The sequence below is a fragment of the Entelurus aequoreus genome, linkage group LG10, assembly GCF_033978785.1.
Source record: "Entelurus aequoreus isolate RoL-2023_Sb linkage group LG10, RoL_Eaeq_v1.1, whole genome shotgun sequence".
Taxonomy (NCBI): Eukaryota; Metazoa; Chordata; class Actinopteri; order Syngnathiformes; family Syngnathidae; genus Entelurus; species Entelurus aequoreus.
In genome coordinates this window covers 4,109,563-4,125,594 of record NC_084740.1, presented here as the reverse complement: position 1 = coordinate 4,125,594, position 16,032 = coordinate 4,109,563, and the positions used below count along the sequence as shown (strand labels likewise).

The 16,032-nt window shown below is 41.4% G+C and overlaps 1 protein-coding gene across 2 annotated transcripts in view; it reads left to right on the top strand.

Moving 5' to 3' along the window:
• LOC133658172 (pre-rRNA-processing protein TSR1 homolog) overlaps window positions 1-16,032 on the top strand; it is a 35,967-nt gene that overhangs the window by 8,030 nt on the left and 11,905 nt on the right. The window contains exons 4-8 of one of the 2 annotated variants that reach the window (XM_062059883.1): window positions 768-902; window positions 988-1,439; window positions 3,795-3,939; window positions 6,969-7,144; window positions 12,973-13,199. In XM_062059883.1, coding sequence (XP_061915867.1) covers window positions 768-902; window positions 988-1,439; window positions 3,795-3,939; window positions 6,969-7,144; window positions 12,973-13,199 — 1,135 coding nt within the window. Of the gene's footprint in view, window positions 1-767; window positions 903-987; window positions 1,440-3,794; window positions 3,940-6,965; window positions 7,145-12,972; window positions 13,200-16,032 lie in introns of both variants that reach the window. The other variant, XM_062059882.1, reaches the window with a different exon arrangement.

Below are 16,032 nucleotides of genomic sequence, written 5' to 3'. Positions count from 1 at the left end.
TATTAACCGTGTAGTTACATGTCCATGGTTTAATAGTATTGTTGATCTGCTGTCTATCCTTCCAGTCAGCGATTTATTTATTTTGTTTCTATCTGCATTTGAGACAGATGCTGTCACGTTAGCTCAGTAGCTAAAGAGCTTCGCAGATGTATTGTCGTGGAGATAAAAGTCACTGTGAATGTCCATTTCGCGTTCTCGACTCTCATTTTCAAGAGGATATAGTATCCCAGGTGGTTTAAAATACAAATCCGTGATCCACAATAGAAAAAGGAGAGAGTGTGGAATCCAATGAGCCAGCTTGTACCTAAGTTACGGTCAGAGCGAAAAAAGATATGTATTTCACTGCATTCTAGTCCGTCACTCTAACGTTCCTCATCCACGAATCTTTCATTCTCGCTCAAATTAATGGGGTAATCGTCGCTTTCTCGGTCCGAATAGCTCTAGCTGCGTTGAAAACAATAGGAAAATATGAGGAAGTGAACAACTGACAACGTCACGCTACTTCCGGTACAGGCAAGGCTTTTTTTTATCAGAGACCAAAAGTTGCGAACTTTATCGTCGATGTTCTCTACTAAATCCTTTCAGCAAAAATATGGCAATATCGCGAAATGATCCAGTATGACACATAGAATGGATCTGTTATTCCCGTTTAAATAAAAAAAAAATTCATTTCAGTAGGCCTTTAAGTGTGTTCTTATTACTGCCAAACCGTATGGAAGTTGAATCTTGTTGTGTTGTACTGGAGCTTCTATGTGGTGTTTGCACAGGTGATATCCATTCGCTGCTGGATGTAGCAAAGATGGCAGACAGCCTCGTATTTGTGCTGGATCCCGCTGAAGGGTGGGACAACTATGGAGAGTACTGTCTCTCCTGTCTTTTTGCTCAGGGCCTCCCGAGCCATGGTAAGTGGAACGTTCACAAAGTGTAACCTATTACTGTTCTGCCATTCCACTGGATTAACAGCTGTCAAAATTCACACCCTCGTAGCGCTCGTTTGTCAGGGTGTGTCTGACCTCACCATGAAGAAGAAAGTGGAGTACCGGAGGGTGCTGTCCAAGATCACCGAGCTGCGTTTTCCTGAGGCGCGTCTCTTCCCTCTGGACACAGATCAGGATGCCACTCTGCTGCTCAGACATTTGGGCACTCAGAGGCAAAGAAAGTTAGGCTTCCGCTCCAGACGTTCCCATCTTGTGGCTCAGTGTGTCACTTTTACCCCCAAGCACACTAACGAGGGCACGCCGAGTGGACCCGCTGGTCTTGGCACCCTATGTGTCTCCGGATATGTCCGTGGGCGGCCTCTTGGAGTGAACAGGCTGGTGCACATCAGTGGACACGGAGACTTTCAGCTGAGTCAGATCGATGCTCTAAAGGACCCTCTGCCCCTAAACACAACTGCACCCAGACCAGCCAAGTCTCACAAAGGAGACTCTGACATGCAGGTAGGGTTGCATTCATTGATGGGGAGCAATGCAAGTTAACTTTTCACAAATTAATGAAAACCAACAAAATGAGAACGTTACATGCTGTGCACTGCAAAAAGTCAGTGTTCAAAAACAAGAAAAAAAAAAAACAAAAATGAGGGGTATTTTATTTGAACTAAGCAAAATTATCTGCCAATAGAACAAGAAAATTTGGCTTGTCAAGACTTTCCAAAACAAGTAAAATGAGCTAACCTCAATGAACCCAAAAATACCTTCAAATAAGTATATTCTCACCAATAACAAGTGCACTTTTCTTGGTAGAAAAAAAAGACCTTTTTGCTCAATATGTTGAAAAATATTCTTTTATTAATTAAATGCTAGTGCCATTATCTTGACATAATGATATGCGCTTGGCATTACATTTCTTGAAACCAGCAAATTTATACTAAAAACTAATTTATTGTTCTAAATGGAAAGTCAACAAGGCAACCGCTTGTTACTCTCAGGGTCTCCTAGCCCAGGGTTCGGCAACCTTTACCACTCAAAGAGCCATTTTGACCAGTTTCACAAATTAAAGAAAACTATGGGAGCCACAAAACTCTTTTGAAATTTAAAATGAAATAACACTGTTTTTTTTGCTTTGTGCTATGTAGAAACCAGGAGTCTCCGATACGCGGCCCGCACCTTAATATGAAAATTTAATGTTAGTGCGGACCACGAGTTTTATTTTAATGGCGCTTGACAGCGTCATACTTGCCAACCCTCCCGATTTTACCGGGAGATCCCCGAAATTTAAGTCCACTTTTCTCTCGAATGTCTGCTGATTTTCACCCAAACAACAATAATTGCGCCCTCTACAACCAGCATTGACAACGTGCCAGTCCAGGTACATGTTGTATGCAGCTTTTGCATGCACACGTATGTGACAGCAAGGCATACTTGTTCCACATTCATACAGGTTACACTGATGGTGGCGATATAAACAACTTTAACTCTGTTACAAATATGTGCCACACTGTGAATCCACACCAAACAAGAATGACAAACACATTTCGGGAGAACATCCGCACTGTAACACAACATTAACACAACAGAACAAATACCCAGAATCCCATGCATCCCTAACTCTTCCGGGCTACATTATACACCCCCGCTACCACCAAACCCCGCCCACCTCAACCGACGCACGGAGGGTGGGGGTGCGGGTTTGGTGGTAGCGGGGGTGTATAATGTAGCCCGGAAGAGTTAGGGATGCATGGGATTCTGGGTATTTGTTCTGTTGTGTTAATGTTGTGTTACAGTGCGGATGTTCTCCCGAAATGTGTTTGTCATTCTTGTTTGGTGTGGATTCGCAGTGTGGCGTATATTAGTAAGAGTGTTAAATTTGTTTATATCGCCACCGTCAGTGTAACCTGTATGGCTGTGGAACAAGTATGCCTTGCTGTCACATACATGTGCAAGCAGAAGCTGCATACAACATGTACCTGGACTGGCACGTTGATACTGTTGGCTGTAGAGGGCGCTAAATGCTGTGTCTTCACAGTATCCCCTTATTATAGTTGACACGGTGAAAATCGGAGAATAATTTCCCAGGGAGATTACAGGGAGAGGCACTGAAATCCGGAAGTCTCCCGGGTAAATCGGGAGGGTCAGCAAATATGCAGTTGAGCCGCATCAGAGTGGTCAAAGAGCCGCATGCCGACCCCTGTCCTATCCGCTCAGGCAAATCATATAGTCTAAAAATGCATTTTTCCATGGATAACATGACATCATCGCGCCAAGTGCGTGCTCTTTCAGTCAATTAGTGCGCATATATACAGCCCGGCCCCCGGCCAAAAATTTTTTAATTGTAATTTTGAAGAATTTATCTGAATGTGCATGAAATATTTCCGTTCAAAATTGTTAGAAATGTTAAATGTTTAAATATTAACTGTCATATTTTCTATTGTTTCATTGAAAATAAAACAGCAAAGTCCATTTGGCTGTCATCTGTTTTAATTATGAGACACAATTGTGTCAAATCATGATTAGTTTTTTCATGCTTGAAATAAGAAATGATGACTTTAAAAAAGTAGTTTTATACTTGTGAGTGTTGATGACACAACAGTGGATATTCTAGTTTCAAGCATGTTTTTTTACTCAATATAGGTCATAACATCTCAGCAACAAGCTGTAATATCTTACTGACATCATTTAGGACCAAAACAAGTAAAACACTCTAACATAAAATCTGCATAGTGAGAAGAATTATCTTATCAGACAGAAAATTTCACAATATCACCCTTATTTGACATATTTAATCTTACTTAGATTTCAGTTTTTGCAGTGTGAATTCTATATTTCCTGTTTACCCGCTTCTGTGTGTCTCCTAAGGACGGTGATGACATGGAGGCGCCGGTGCGGGTTCTAATGAAAGCAGACCCAACTTGCAGGGAGAGCCTGCAGACTGAGGCTGAGGTGGACCCCATGGACGGAGAGCAGACGTGGCCCACAGAGTCAGAGCTGCTGGAGGCCGAAGGTGCAAAATGGGTTCATTTTTTTAAAAGTACCGTATTTTCCGGATTATAAGGCGCACCTTCAATGAATGGCCTATTTTAAAACTGTGTTCATATATAAGGCGCATAGAATAGACGCTACAGTAGAGGCTGGGGTTACGTTATGCATCCATTAGATGGAGCTGCGCTAAAGGGAATGTCAACAAAACAGTCAGGTCGGTCAAAGTTTATTAATAGATTACAAACCAGCGTTCTGACAACTCTGTTCACTCCCGAAATGAATAAACCGCTGTTTTATTATTTTCCCCGAGGTAAAGTCAGTGACGTGGTATATCATTTATCTTTTAACAACAGCAAGGTATAACATGTAGTGCAACATTTATATCACATAGTGGAGGGGAACTTTTCCTCGATTCAATAAACAAGTAAAAAACAGTGATACTGTACGGTAAATCAAACGTTAGTGCAGGGGTCACCAACCTTTTTGAAAGCAAGAGCTACTTCTTGGGTAGTGATTAATGCGAAGGGCTACCAGTTTGATACACACTTAAATAAATTGCCAGAAATAGCCAATTTGCTCAATTTACCTTGAACTCTATGTTATTATTAATAATTAATGATATTTACACTTAATTGAACGGTTTAAAAGAGGAGAAAACACGAAAAAAAATGACAATTAAATTTTGAAACATAGTTTATCTTCAATTTCGACTCTTTAAAATTCAAAATTCAACGGAAAAAAAGGAGAGAAAAACTAGCTAATTCGAATCTTTTTGAAAAAATTAAAAAAATAATTTATGGAAAGTCATTAGTAATCTTTCCTGATTAAGATTAATTTTAGGATTTTGATGACATGTTTTAAATAGGTTAAAATCCAATCTACACTTTGTTAGAATATATAACAAATTGGACCAAGCTATATTTCTAACAAAGACAAATCATTATTTCTTCTAGATTTTCCAGAACAAAAATTTTAAAAGAAATTCAAAAGACTTTGAAATAAGATTTAAATTTGATTCTACAGATTTTCTAGGTTTGCCAGAATAATTCTTTTGAATTTTAATCATAATAAGTTTGAAGAAATATTTCACAAATATTCTTCTTCAAAAAAACATAAGCTAAAATGAAGAATTAAATTAAAATGTATTTATTACTCTTTACAATAAAAACAATAAATTTACTTGAACATTGATTTAAATTTTCAGGAAAGAAGAGGAAGGAATTTAAAAGGTGTAAACAATGCTGGTGTAAACAATGGGGAAATGTGAGGAGCCTTTCAACCTGTGACGTCACGCTACTTCCGGTACAGGCAAGGCTTTTTTTACCAGCGAGCAAAAGTTGCGAACTTTATCGTCGATGTTCTCTACTAAATCCTTTCAGCAAAAATAAGGCAATATCGCGAAATGATCAAGTATGACACATAGAATGGATTTGCTATTCCCGTTTGAATAAAAAAAATTCATTTCAGTAGGCCTTTAAAGGCCTACTGAAAGCCACTACTAGCGACCACGCAGTCTGGTGATGAAATCTTAACATTGCAACACATGCCAATACGGCCGGGTTAACTTATAAAGTGACATTTTAAAATTCCCGCCACACTTCCGGTTGAAAAACTCCTTTGGATATGATTTATGCGCGTGACGTCACAAAATCCACGGAAGTGGTTGGACCCCATCGAACCCGATACAGAAACCTCTTGTTTTCTTCGACAAAATTCCACAGTATTCTGGACATCTGTGTTGGTGAATCTTTTGCAATTTGTTTAATGAACAATGGAGACTGCAAAGAAGAACGTTGTAGGTGGGATCGATCGGTGTATTAGCGGCTAAGTACAATACTTACAGCAACACAACAAGGACTACTTACTACGCCTAGCCGATGCTTGCCGCCAAACCCACGGATGAAGTCCTTCGTCGCGCCGTCGATCGCTGGAACGCAGGTGAGCACGGCTGTTGATGGGAAGATGAGGGCTGGCTGGCGTAGGTGGAGCGCTGATGTTTTTATCATAGTTCTGTGAGGTCCGGTTGCTAAGTTGCTAAATTAGCCTTGGCGTCGTTAGCAACAGCATTGTTAAGCCTTACCAGGCTGAGAATTTTTAACCGTGTAGTTACATGTCCATGGTTTAATAGTATTGTTGATCTTCTGTCTATCCTTCCAGTCAGGGGTTTATTTATTTTGTTTCTATCTTCATTTGAGAACGATGCTATCACGTTAGCTCCGTAGCTAAGTGTGTCACCGATGTATTGTCGTGGAGATAATAGTCACTTTAAATGTCCATTTCGCGTTCTCGACTCTCATTTTCAAGAGGATATAGTATCCGAGGTGGTTTAAAATACAAATCCGTGATCCACAATAGAAAAAGGAGAGAGTGTGGAATCCAATGAGCCAGCTTGTACCTAAGTTACGGTCAGAGCGAAAAAACATACGTCCTGCACTGCACTGTAGTCCTTCACTCTCACGTTCCTCATCCACGAATCTTTCATCCTGGCTCAAATTAATGGGGTAATCGTCGCTTTCTCGGTCCGAATCGCTCTCGCTGCTGGTGTAAACAACGGGCAAATGAGAGGAATACTAGCTCCTGTGACGTCACGCTACTTCCGGTACAGACAAGGCTTTTTTTATCAGCGACCAAAAGTTGCAAACTTTATCGTCGATGTTCTCTACTAAATCCTTTCAGCAAAAATATGGCAATATCGCGAAATGATCAAGTATGACACATAGAATGGATCTGCTATCCCCGTTTGAATAAAAAAAAAATATTTCCGTAGGCCTTTAAACGGCACGCCTCGCACAGTCATATATCCCAGCATGCACCGCGCGCTTCTTCTTCTACGGGGGAAAATGAAGTCGGCGGCTGCTTACTGTAGTTGCGAGACCTGTTGTGGCTCAATATTGGTCCATATATAAGCCGCACCGGATTATAAGGCGCACTGTCAGCTTTTGAGAAAATTTGAGGTTTTTAGGTGCGCCTTATAGTTCGGAAAATACGGTACATCGGGAAGTTTAAAAATCCTGGCCCTTTTCCAAGTATCTAACGTATGTTGTTTAGAAGGGAGGAAGAGCAAACGAGTGATGAAAGTCCCGAAAGGAACGTCTGACTACCAGGCTGCATGGATTGTTAATGAAGACGACAACAATGGTTCACTGGATGAAGAAAGCAGTGAAGAAGAAGAAGATGATGATGATATGATGGATGAAGCCCCCGATGGAAGAGGCCATGACTTCCAGGTACTCACTTTTATTTGGAACATATTTACATTTTGTGTATTTTAAAGGAAACTTATACTTTTAGGGGGGATTTTCTTCATTATCCAAAATTCTTATGTTAAAGTTAAAGTACCAATGATTGTCACACACACACACTAGGTGTGGTGACAATTGTCCTCTGCATTTGACCCATCACCCTTGATCACCCCCTGGGAGGTGAGGGGAGCAGTGAGCAGCAGCGGTGCCGCGCCCGGGAATCATTTTTGGTGATTTAACCCCCAATTCCAACCCTTGATGCTGAGTGCCAAGCAGGGAGGTAATGGCTCCCATTTTTATAGTCTTTGGTATGACTCGGCCGGGATTTGAACTCACAACCTACCCATCACATTTGGAACATATTTACATTTTTTGTATTTTAAAGGAAACTTATACTTTTGGGGGGGATTTTGTTCATTATCCAACATCCTTATGTGAGACGAGGGTTGTCCCGATCAATGTTCCCTCTAAGTTGCGCGCCTGTGCAATTGCGCACTGCTCAAGCGTCCTCTGCGCACGGCAAATCTATGCCACGCACAAAATCAAATAAAAAAATAAGCGCACAACAGAGAAAACCGTTTTCGTCATCATTGTTCAAATATTGTAACGTCTGTCGAGACGCTTTGAGGACATGAATTCCATCCATCACTTTACTGAGCAAAACTCTTTATTGTCGGCCATAAACACATCAACAAAACATTAGTAAAAAAAAAAGATATCTAGCAAAAGTGGTCATTTTCTGCAGTACAAACCAGACCAAAAGCAACTTTGTTATATCAACAGCAGCCGCTCGCTCTTTCTCACTTGCGCCAACACATGCACATATGGCACTTAGCCAGTGATGCGTTTACAGCCACACAAAAAGTCGGACAACTCCAACACCACACATAAAGTGTCATTCCAGGTCGTTACACTATGATTTACCAATCAAATGTGTGCTTATTCTAGTGTCATTTATTAGGAATATTCATTTATAAATATTAATCATGAAATGCTGTTAGCATATTAAATAAATACTAATAAAAATATATTTTTTTACAAACAGGAAGTTGCAGGAATGTACACATGATCCCCTGCTTACATCTCATTGTGCAACATGTGGATGTTTTAATGGGAACTAAATGCAATGTCTGAAAGGGGTACAAATTATTTCCAAAGCAGGACCTGCACCCAGACAAACAATACAAGTACACAGCTCATGAAAAACAATATTTTTTGTTATTGTCGTTGTAAGTGGGCCTAAACACTTATATTAGAAATGGAAATGACTGCTGTCATTTGATTATGATAATGAGAGAATGTTGTCTGTCTATCTGTGTTGGCCCTGCGATGAGGTGGCGACTTGTCCAGGGTGTACCCCGCCTTCCGCCCGAATGCAGCTGAGATAGGCTCCAGCAACCCCGAAAGGGACAAGCGGTATAAAATGTATGGATGGATGGCGATGTAACGTGTTATTTAGTCAGGTTTGGGACAGGTGTGCTGCGGGTGTAGCCACAGTGTGCACGCCTGATGTTGCTCACATGGCCTCCACTCAATGCTCAGGGACTTTTGGCCTTTGCTCACACACATGAAAAATTAGAGGGAACATTGGTGCCGATACCAGTAAGTTGGTACTGGTACCAAAATGTATATCGATACTTTTCAAAATAAAGGGGAATATAAAAAAAAAATTCAATATTGGCTTTATTTTAACATAAAATCTTACAATACATAAAACATGTTTCCTATTGCACTCAAAGAACAATTTTAGATGGTTAAAAATTAAAAGGCGTTAAACACATTGGGCTTTTCTTGTTGCTCTTAAAACAATTAACTATTTTCTATATTACATAGTCTGCCATAATCATGGATTAGGTTTGAATATAAAAAAAAAGCTTTATTGACATATTCAATGCTTCATGATTTATGGTTGCCCTCCTGGTCTGTGCTTTAAGAAAAATACACTTAGGAAATACTAAAAACCAAACTATGGCTAAAAGTACACAGATATGCCATGTAGCAGTTAAAACACATTGTTGAAGATAAAACACAAATTGTAGCAATTTTTTACAAAATATAGTCATTTCACTTGCATTAGTTGATGCTAATATTTGGCATCAAGGCTAGCAGCTGTGTGCTTGTCTGCGTATCTACACGTGCACAGCAGTGGAGTATAGTGCTTAACTGATATAGGCTCTATATCCATTCATATAATATATATCTTTCATTTCTTTCCACTTCAGCAGCACAATACTGGTGCTGTAGTTGTAGGAGATGTCTCGAAACGTCATCAGGAGTCTCGATGAAACCCGAAAATGGCAGAAAATGCATATTTTTGGAAAAATGTTTTCGCTAAAATGTTGTTAGGGGAGACCCTTACACAAATTTAAAAAACGGACTTGCTTCAGCAGCACAATACTGGTGCTGTAGTTGTAGGAGATGTCTCGAAACGTCATCACGAGTCCCGATAAAACCTGAAAATGGCAGAAAATGCATATTTTTGGACAACTTTTTTTCGCTAAAATGTCGTAACACCATTTTTTTTTTTTAAATCCAAATTTTTAAGGTGTGACCGCTTCAATTTAGCCACGATCAGATACATAAAGGGGAAACCCTGCTAATACCTGCAGTGTCCCCGCCTCGTACTAGCAGTTCTTTCACTATTATGGAAAACAAAGACGTGTATTCGTCTCACATTGGGATTTTGGATGATGGGCAACGTTTTAAGACATTTTTTTTTCTTTTAATAGCACTAAAGAATCAAGTATGACATTCATAGTTCTCACCTTTACCACAAAGAAGCGAACATCCCTACTTACCTTTTCATCAACTTTTCTTCAGCATCAAGGACATATTAGAAGAGACATCCCGCATTAGTTAATGATATGTCTTAAGCATATGTGACCCACGCTCTATACGCCTTGTGATGGCGCTGTGCTGTTTGTTTGTTGAAGCGTCTGTGTCTGGGCCGCAGTACCAGGCGTCTGGTCGCAACAATAGTGTTTGGAGCAGGGGTCCCGAGAGAAGCCTCCTGTCTTCCTGCTTTGCATACACAACTTCCTGTCTGGACAGGAGGAGGAAGTGGAATTGCTCAAATGATTTATTTCCAGTTCTGCTTGAAACCGATTCAAGGAAAATCATTTGCACTCGTTTGTTGTTGACACACAATAAGTGTGAGTATCAATAGGGTACTTCAAACTAGGGCTGGGCGATATGGCCTTTTATTAATATCTGGATATGTTTAGTCCATGTCACAATACACCATATATATGTGGATATGTTTAGTCCATGTCACGATACACCATATATATGTGGATATGTTTAGTCCATGTCACGATACACCATATATATGTGGATATGTTTAGTCCATGTCACGATACACCATATATATGTGGATATGTTTAGTCCATGTCTACATTAAAACATTCTTCTTCATACTGCATTAAAGGCCTACTGAAAGCCACTACTAGCGACCACGCAGTCTGATAGTTTATATATCAATGATGAAATCTTAACATTGCAACACATGCCAATACGGCCGGGTCAATTTATAACGTGACATTTAAAACTTCCCGGGAAATATCCGGCTGAAACGTCGCGGTATGATGACGTATGCGCGTGACGAAGTCAGAGTAACGGAAGTTATGGTACCCGTAGAATCCTATACAAAAAGCTCTGTTTTCATTTCATAATTCCACAGTATTCTGGACATCTTTTGCAATTTGTTTAATGAACAATGAAGGCTGCAAAGAAGACAGTTGTAGGTGGGATCAGTGTATTAGCAGCGGACTACAGCAACACAACCAGGAGGACTTTGTTGGAGCGCTAGCCGCGCTAGCCGCGCTAGCCGCCGACCTCACCTTGACTTCCTACGTCTCCGGGCCGCCAAACGCATCGGGTGAAGTACTTCGTCCTTCGTCCTTCTGCCGATCGCTGGAACGCAGGTGAGCACGGGTGTTGATGAGTAGATGAGGGCTGGCTGGCGTAGGTGGAGAGCTAATGTTTTTAGCATAGCTCTGTGAGGTCCCGTTGCTAAGTTGCTAAGTTAGCTTCAATGGTGTCGTTAGCACAGCATTGTTAACCTTCGCCAGCCTGGAAAGCATTAACCGTGTATTTACATGTCCACGGTTTAATAGTATTGTTGATTTTCTATCTATCCTTCCAGTCAGGGGTTTATTTTTTTGTTTCTATATGCAGTTAAAGCACGATGCTATCACGTTAGCTCGTAGCTAAAGCATTTCGCCGATGTATTGTCGTGGAGATAAAAGGCACTGAATGTCCATTTCGCGTTCTCGACTCTCATTTTCAAGAGGATATAGTATCCCAGGTGGTTTAAAATACAAATCCGTGATCCACAATAAAAAAAGGAGAGTGTGGAATCCAATGAGCCAGCTTGTACCTAAGTTACGGTCAGAGCGAAAAAAGATACGTCCATCACTGCCTCTCAAGTCATTCACTGTAACGTTCCTCATCCACGAATCTTTCATCCTCGCTCAAATTAATGGGGTAATCATCACTTTCTCGGTCCGAATCTCTCTCGCTCCATTGTAAACAACGGGGAATTGTGAGGAATACTAGCTCCTGTGACGTCACGCTACTTCCGCTACAGGCAAGGCTTTTTTTTTTATCAGCGAGCAAAAGTTGCGAACTTTATCGTCGATTTTCTCTACTAAATCCTTTCAGCAAAAATATGGCAATATCGCGAAATGATCAAGTATGACACATAGAATGGATCTGGTATTCCCGTTTGAATAAAAAAAAAATCATTTCAGTAGGCCTTTAATATATGCTACTTTTAAACTTTCATGCAGAGAGGGAAATCACAACTAAAAGTGTATTTATTAAACAGTTATTAAGCAGTGGCACAAACATTCATGTCATTTCCAAAACAGAAAGTGCAAGATTGTCAGAGACATTTTAAAACAAGCTATTAGTGCACTTTTGTGCATGATGTCACTAAGATGACATATCAAAACAACACTAAATTAAAGTGCACTTTTTGTACAGAACGCCACTACAATAGTTTAAAACAAATAAAGTGCACTTTTGTGCATGATGTCACACAAGATATTTCAATAAGTGTCAAATAAAAATGAGCTGCATAATAGGAAATCAAATAGTGTATGTCCTTCACTATGTGGTAGGTTCCTGCGGACGTTATCTCCTTCTGTTGTTGACTAGTTGTTTCATACGGTGTTGATGTGGAAATGGTTGCTTGGGCATTTTGTTGGTGTGGCACCGAACGGAGATGTTGACATGCGGAGTTTCAAGCACTCTTCATTCTCTTGCCGCATACTTGACATATTACGGTTGCTGTTCAACATTTGAAGCCAAACCACCGCCAGACGATGGACCCAATGCTGTTTTTCTTGGGAATAAATTATTCTTCCTCCATCTGTTATCAATTCGCACCTTCTTTCTCTCGTATTACCACTCGCACCGCTCCGCTTGCACCTGCCACAGAAGTTAGCTGCCACAGCTAACTTTACGTTTGTTTACTTTTGTTCAAAACACAACTTTTTGGTAATACAATATGTGTAATATGGTTTGGTTGTGATTTTTAGTGATGTTGAACTGCACTGCATCATATGATTTGATGTCCAAAACAATAGACATATTGCGTATGTAAACACAAAGTGAATCCAAACTCGGCATTCAATTAAATAAAAGAAAATGTTTTAACTGTACATTGATTTGTGGCTGTTAAATACAGTATGTAAGCAACATTTTTAAAAGTGCTGTGGAGAATTAATCACCTTTAACCTTTTAATTAATCACCTCATTGGCTCATAACTGTTTGTCTGTTTGCATTCTCTTGTGTTCTCTTAACTCAGGATGCCGGTTCAGACATTGTCTCTGAAGAAGAAGAAGAAGAAGAGGAGGAGGAAGAAGAAGAAGTAGTAGTGTCCGCAAAGGAGCGCCCCGGAGCTGATCAGTGTTACGATGAGCACATGGATGAGGCAGCGGAAGTCGAAGGTCTCCAGCGCCATCGCGATGCTCGGGCCAATGAGCTGTTCCCGGACGAGGTGGACACGCCCCTTGACACAGCTGCGAGAAACAGGTCGGTTCTTCTGTGTTCTGTGGTACAGTGGAACTTCAGTTTACCAACTTAATTGGTTCTTGATCACGGTACCTAAATGGAAAAGTTTGAATATTGAAATAATATAAATATGAATAATGGAGTGCAACGATTACCGTATTTTTCGGAGTATTAGTCGCTCCAGAGTATAAGTCGCACCGGCCGAAAATGCATAATAAAGAAGGAAAAAAACATATACACTACCGTTCAAAAGTTTGGGGTCACCCAAACAATTTTGTGGAATAGCCTTCATTTCTAAGAACAAGAATAGACTGTCGAGTTTCAGATGAAAGTTCTCTTTTTCTGGCCGTTTTGAGCGTTTAATTGACCCCACAAATGTGATGCTCCAGAAACTCAATCTGCTCAAAGGAAGGTCAGTTTTGTAGCTTCTGTAACGAGCTAAAGTGTTTTCAGATGTGTGAACATGATTGCACAAGGGTTTTCTAATCATCAATTAGCCTTCCGAGCCAATGAGCAAACACATTGTACCACTAGAACACTGGAGTGATAGTTGCTGGAAATGGGCCTCTATACACCTATGTAGATATTGCACCAAAAAGCAGACATTTGCAGCTAGAATAGTCATTTACCACATTAGCAATGTATAGAGTGTATTTCTTTCAAGTTAAGACTAGTTTAAAGTTATCTTCATTGAAAAGTACAGTGCTTTTCCTTCAAAAATAAGGACATTTCAATGTGACCCCAAACTTTTGAACGGTAGTATATAAGTCGCACTGGAGTATTAGTCGCATTTTTTGGGGAAATGTATTTGATAAAAGCCAACACCAAGAATAGACATTTGAAAGGCAATTTAAAATGTCTAAAGAATAGTGAACAACAGGCTGAATAAGTGTACGTTATATGAGGCATAAATAACCAACTGGTATGTTAACGTAACATATTATGGTAAGAGTCATTCAAATAACTATAACATATAGAACATGCTATACGTTTACCAAACAATCTGTCACTCCTAATCGCTAAATCCCATGAAATCTTATACGTCTAGTCTCTTACGTGAATGACATCAATAATATTATTTGATATTTTACGTTAATGTGTTAATCATTTCACACATAAGTCGCTCCTGAGTATAAGTCGCACCTCCGGCCAAACTATGAAAAAAACTGTGACTTATAGTCCGAAAAATACGGTAGTCAACGTTGTCGGAAATAAAACGTGGTGGGTAGAGCAGACGTGCCAGAAACCTGAGGGTTGCAGGTTCGCTCCCCGCCTCTTACCATCCAAATGGCTGCCGTTGTGTCCTTGGGCAGGACTACACCCTCGCCCCCAGTGCCGCTCACACTGGTGGATGGATGATGGGTGGCGGTCGTAGGGGCCGTAGGCGCGAACTGGCAGCCACGCTTCCGTCAGTCTACCCCAGGGCAGCTGTGGCTACAAATGTAGCTTACCACCACCACTAGGTGTGAATGAATGATGTCTTCTCACGTCTCTGTGAAGCTCTTTGAGTGTCTAGAAAAGCGCTATATAAATCTAAGCCATCCATCCATTTTCTACCGCTTGTCCCTTTCGGAGTGGCGGGGGGTGCTGGAGCCCATCTCAGCTGCATTCGGGCGGAAGGCGGGGTACACCCTGGACAAGTCGCCACCTCATGGCAGGGCCAACACAGATAGACAGACAACATTCACACACTAGGGACCATTTAGTGTTGCCAATCAACCTATCCCCAGGTGCATGTCTTTGGAGGTGGGAGGGGCCTATCCCCAGGTGCATGTCTTTGGAGGTGGGAGGGGCCTATCCCCAGGTGCATGTCTTTGGAGGTGGGAGGGGCCTATCCCCAGGTGCATGTCTTTGGAGGTGGGAGGGGCCTATCCCCAGGTGCATGTCTTTGGAGGTGGGAGGGGCCTATCCCCAGGTACATGTCTTTGGAGGTGGGAGGGGCCTATCCCCAGGTGCATGTCTTTGGAGGTGGGAGGGGCCTATCCCCAAGTGCATGTCTTTGGAGGTGGGAGGGGCCTATCCCCAGGTGCATGTCTTTAGAGGTGGGAGGGGCCTATCCCCAGGTGCATGTCTTTGGAGGTGGGAGGGGCCTATCCCCAGGTGCATGTCTTTGGAGGTGGGAGGGGCCTATCCCCAGGTACATGTCTTTGGAGGTGGGAGGGGCCTATCCCCAGGTGCATGTCTTTGGAGGTGGGAGGGGCCTATCCCCAGGTGCATGTCTTTGGAGGTGGGAGGGGCCTATCCCCAGGTGCATGTCTTTAGAGGTGGGAGGGGCCTATCCCCAGGTGCATGTCTTTGGAGGTGGGAGGGGCCTATCCCCAGGTGCATGTCTTTAGAGGTGGGAGGAAGCCGGAGTACCCGGAGGGAACCCACGCAGTCCCGGGAGAACATGCAAACTCCACACAGAAAGATCCCAAGCCCGGGATTGAACTCAGGACTACTCAGGACCTTCGTATTGTGAGACACATGCACTAACCCCTGTGCCACCGTGCTGCCCCTAAATTTAATCTATTATTATTATTATTATCATCATTATTATTATTATTATTATTATTATTTCCTCTGATTTGTGTTAAAAACATGAATACCTTGCTCATTTTGCAAAGCAGGCCTTGTTTTTATGGCAGTACATCTGTGATCAAGTGGAGGCATGGTGTCAGACGTCTGGAGGGAGGATGTGGACTCAACCTCTGTAAGATTGCTTGTGCCTTGTGTGCGGAAAATAACTATCATTTTATCCAAAGTCAGCCAGCTAACTTCGTCTACATCAATTCAAGTACTTTTTTAAAGCAGCGTCAATTTGCAATGTCGTAAAAAAAACAAAAAAAGCACAATAACAAACGCGAACCGCACA